This window comes from Ammodytes marinus (assembly GCF_949987685.1).
Source record: "Ammodytes marinus genome assembly, contig: scaffold_40, whole genome shotgun sequence".
NCBI lineage: Eukaryota > Metazoa > Chordata > Actinopteri > Uranoscopiformes > Ammodytidae > Ammodytes > Ammodytes marinus.
The window spans coordinates 245,001-250,000 of record NW_027648104.1 but is presented as its reverse complement, the minus strand read 5'-3'; the positions used below and the strand labels follow the sequence as shown (position 1 = coordinate 250,000).

The window sequence follows — 5,000 nt, the reverse complement described above, 5'->3', positions numbered from 1 at the left end:
AAGCATTGAATAAGTCTTTTCAGTGAACATTTTCATAAAAAGAACACAAAAGGACGCTTTTTTGTAAGTTTATGCTGGAACTTCAAATGATTGACTGCACCTTTAATCTTTAAGGTTCACTATGGGGCTGGAATTGGCAAGATATTCAGCTCTAAACTTTAAAGCGTTTAGCAATTTAGTCAGAACTCTGGTCATCTTTAGGAGACAAGCATTTTATAACCCATCATAACAGCATAACAATTGTATGCACACTTTACTAAAACCTTTTATCTCCCTTCCCCTACATACTTTTTCTTTCTTTATAACATAAACAATCAGTTCCAAACAATCTTTTTCCTCTTACACTTTCAACAACATTCTCTTATTCATCTCCTTGGCCACCACCTTTCTCTTTACTGTTCTTTATCTGATTCTCTGGACCTGCCAGCAGAAGAGCAGCTGAGGAGCCGGGGTTTTGGGTCTCAATGGAAAGAGACACAGGAAGGGGTAGAGGAGACTTTTCTTCACCAGTCTCCTTTTTTTTCCTAATGTCTATCTTATCATTATCCATATTATGTAATTAAATTTTTTAAAATGTAAAATCTAATATCAAATTACCCAGTAATCTATTTAAACAGGGTGAACACCCCTATTCCCTCCAATTGATTAACAAAATTCACCAATTTCAAACTAGAACACCCTATGTGATGTATTCTAAACAAAACTAATAAGTCTACTCTGCAGTTGTAGACTATTGACAAACATAACAAAACAAAACAAATAAACAACCTGTCATAGACTAACTCCCTGGAGCAGTACTATATCCCCAGGCTAAGTAACAACAAGCAGCCAGATATCAATTTGTTTCCATAAAACCTTCCCGAATTACAAAGAACTCTCAGTTTAATGGAACAAACTATATCTGTCAGAATAAAGGGACCACCCTCGACCCCACACTAATGATCATCTAATTACGTACGTGAGACTTTTGTTTTTGACAGTGTAAATTCTCAAACACCAAAGGCTGAGATAGGTTTGTCTCTAGTGCATCTCCCCAAACACTACAGGTTGAGATAGGTTTGTCTCTAGTGCATCTCCCCAAACACTACAGGTTGAAATATTTTTCTCTTTAGTGCATTTTCCCAAACACTACGATCAGTTATTCTCCCTTACGGTAAAACCATGAGAAATACTGCTTCATAAACTAGTTTATCTACCTAATACATAAAACAAAGGAATTCCTAATTCCTGGACAAAACAAAATCAGCTGTTTATATTCACCTGATTTCAAGAAAGCCTCGACTCGCTCAGTTTTGGCTCTGGATTCCGTCACCCCTCCTCCGTCCAAGTAGAGTCTGCAGACAGCCTCTTTTGTAGCTCTGTTTACTGGAGGTCTTTTGTCGAGAGATCTTGGACTCCCCCGTCTTCACGGTGCAGGCTCTTCTTGTCCAGAGGATGAGGATGTTGGATCCGGCAACTCGAAGGACCATTTGTTACTAGAATTATTTCATCAAACTACCCAAGTGTTTGAATAATTGAAACTGAGTCAGGCCTTCTTGGAAGCAGGTGAATTTACTTGCAAACAGCATGCAAGGGTCAAACAACATGTATCACAAATGGGCTTACATGATTGAATACATCGAATGAACAGTGTACAGAGATTATATGCAAGAGAAGTTGGTGTGTGCGCAAACACATACTAAGTTTGGTGTGTCCAGCCCTTGTTTTTGCTGGCGAAAGCAGAAATGTTTTTAATTAGGTAGATATTCCCAGAAATTCATCTCAGCTGGTGTTATCCTTCATACAATGTCTGATAACAGAATATGGGGAGTGAAACTACTGTGCACATGAATGCGTCATACCTCTGTATGTGCCAAAATCTTATTAGGCAGTTTCTTCTTCAAGGCTAAACAACAAGTTTGTCTTAGCAAAACACTTTGGAGTTCTTTGGGACAAAGTTCAACAGCCAGAAAGCATGTATTGTGCATTAAAATATTATACAATAAAGCAAATTAAATTCTGTTAACAAATTACTTAAAATGTTACACAGTGTCCCTTTAAGGTTTGGAATAAGGAGATAGCCCCCTGCTTTGATATGTGGCTCATGGAGTTCTCTAGTACTCTATATATGGAGAAAATCTGTTGTGATATTTCAGGGAAAGCAGAGAAGTTTAAACAGATATGTCAGCCTTTCCTGGACTATATAACAGTACTGAAGGGACCTACATGACACCTCGTTGACTTTTTATTTTCTGCTTAACATTTACCTTTAGTTTAAACAATGTCCTTAGAAACCTGTTAAGTAGAGTACGCCATGTTAGAAACCTGTAAAGTAGAGTACGCCATGTTAGCTGTTATAGAAACCTGTAGAGTAGAGTACGCCATGTTAGTTATTTGTGTTATTTTGTCTTTTGTTTAAATAATATCGTAAGTTGTTTAGAGAAATGTTTAGCGCTCACCCAAAGTTCTTACAGTGTCCGTGGTTTGTGAACAAGGGACCGGCCGTAGCTATAGCAACATAACAATGAGACACTGCTCTGTTTTGGTACCTGTCCCTAGTGGCCACTGGGTGAACTGCAGTTTGTGTCACTTCCTCATTGGCTGCTGGTAGAACTCACTGTGGTAGAGGCGTTGTCTAAACATCCCCTTGTGCATCTGTCTGTCCGTCTGTCTGTCCCCCTCCCTCCCTCCCTGTCTCTCTGTCTGTCTGTCTGTCTGTCTGTCTGTCTGTCTGTCTGTCTGACCCCTCCCTCCCTGTCTGGCCGTCTGCCTCCCTGTCTGTCCCCCTCCCTCCCTCCCTGTCTCTCTGTCTGTCTGTCTGTCCCCCTCCCTCCCTCCCTGCCTGTCTGTCCCCCTCCCTGTCTGTCCCCCTCCCTGCCTGTCTGTCCCCCTCCCTGCCTGCCTGTCTGTCCCCCTCCCTGCCTGTCTGTCCCCCTCCCTCCCTCCCTCCCTGTCTCCCTGCCTGCCTGTCTCTCAGGTCCATGTCCTTACAGGCTGATGAACTGCAGCTAAAGTCTCTGTCGCCGGGCGGACTCCCTCGTCTGGGTCCTTTCTCGCTGTTCATTGGTGGATTACCTTCAACCGAGGAAACCCATCTTCCAATCAGATTACAGAATCTCTCCCGCTCGTTCAGAGGCTGCATACAAGATGTGGTGGTGGGCCGAGAGTAAGAGACACACACACACACACACACACACAAACAAACAAACTGACAAACACACACACAGTTACAGACACACACAGTTACAGACATGGAGAGAGACACACCCACACACACACACACACACACACACACACACACACACACACACACACACACACACACACTCACACTAACTTATTGGCCCTTTCCCCCCCAGACTCATTGACCTATCAGAGGCGGTGCGGTACGAAGGGGCGGAGCTGGACAGCTGCTCATTGGTGGAGATAGGGAAAGGGGCGTGGCTTAGTGAAGACCAGGAAGTGCAGCCCACTCCTGGAGCCCCTCCCACTTACCTCAGCGCCATGACACCTGGATCCAACACGGTACATTGTTCCAATCTTCTATTGTCCAATTGTGTGAAGTGTATAGCCTCAGTTTATCTGCCCATCATCTGTCTCTCTCTCTGTCTCTCTCTGTCTCTCTCTCTGTCTCTCTCTTTCTGTCTCTCTCTCTCTCTCTCTCTCTCTCTCTCTCTCTCTCTCTCTCTCTCTCTCTCTCTCTCTCCTCTGACCTCTGACTTCAACAAGGCATTTTACGTCCACACAAATGCCGCTCACTGCATATTTTTTCTTTTTCGGACCATTCTCTGTAAACCCTAGAGATGGTTTAGAGTGAAAATCCCAGTAGATCAGCAGTTTCTGAAATACTCATACCAGCCCTCCTGGCACCCTCAACATTGCCATGTTCAAAGTCACTTAAAACCCCTTTCTTCCCCATTCTGTTGCTCGGTTTCAACCTCAATAAGCTGTCCCGTCCAGGTCTACATGCCTAAATGACTTGAGTTGCTGACATGTGATTGATGGATGGATGGATGGATGGATGGATGGATGGATGGATGGATGGATGGATAAATAGATAGATAGATAGATAAATAGATAGATAGACAGACAGACAGACAGACAGACAGACAGACAGACAGAGAGAGCAGCAGTTTTAATGTGTGTTTATTGCTTGTGTCTCAGTGTGTGTCCTGGGCGGAGTCGAGCCTGCTGCCGTCAGCTGTTCAGTTCGGCCACAAACACAGTCACATGACCTTCACCATCAACCCCAGTACTGTGAAGAGGAGGTGAGACACACACACACACACAGTCATACATACACATAAACACACACACACACACACACACACACACACAGTATAAGTGGTTAGGGTTATTCTCTGAGAAATTAAGAAAAGGTTACACACCTTTTCGTATTTTTGTGGTTACAAGATGAAATAGAAAATATTTTACTGATGTTACAATGAATAAAATATTTGTTTTGATTAGTGCTGTCAAAATGAATGCATTACTGCAGGGTGATTCATTTCTGGAATTAACGCATGTGCAGAATGATCCGCCCCGTGCATCCCACCGGCTCTGTACTACAGTCACTCTAACGTTGTGACTGACCCGGGATCAGTAGCTGTGCGCAGCCGAACATCACAGCACATTAGCCCTTGCCGTGTTTTAAACTAACGGCCACGTCTGTGTCGGGGGCATAGATAGTATATAAAATCTCTATGCATTCTCTCTGTGCACTGTGTGTGTGTGTGTGTGTGTAACCACTTTTACTCTCTCTCTCAGTGTTAACCCTATGTCTCTCTCTCTCTTTCTCTCTCTCTCTCTCAGTGTGTCCCTGAAGCTGTCCATTAGGACCCGAGCCTCAAAGGGAACCCTCCTCCTTCTCTCTGACTTCAGACAGAACGATTACGTCATCGTGCGGGTGCGAGGGGGCGGAGTCACGATGTCAACAGACCTGGGCAAAGGACACGCCCACATTACATCATCACTACGCATCAACGACGGAGAATGGCACACCGTGAGTACACACACACCAT

At 43.9% G+C, this 5,000-nt stretch overlaps 1 protein-coding gene across 1 annotated transcript in view; it reads left to right on the top strand.

The window, feature by feature from the left end:
- lama1 (laminin, alpha 1) overlaps window positions 1-5,000 on the top strand; it is a gene marked incomplete at both ends in the record, with an annotated part of 68,561 nt that overhangs the window by 57,986 nt on the left and 5,575 nt on the right. Inside the window, 4 exons of the mRNA XM_080054925.1 lie at window positions 2,957-3,145; window positions 3,339-3,504; window positions 4,144-4,247; window positions 4,792-4,981. Of these exons, the coding sequence (XP_079911051.1) occupies window positions 2,957-3,145; window positions 3,339-3,504; window positions 4,144-4,247; window positions 4,792-4,981 (649 nt within the window). The remainder of the gene's footprint in view (window positions 1-2,956; window positions 3,146-3,338; window positions 3,505-4,143; window positions 4,248-4,791; window positions 4,982-5,000) is intronic.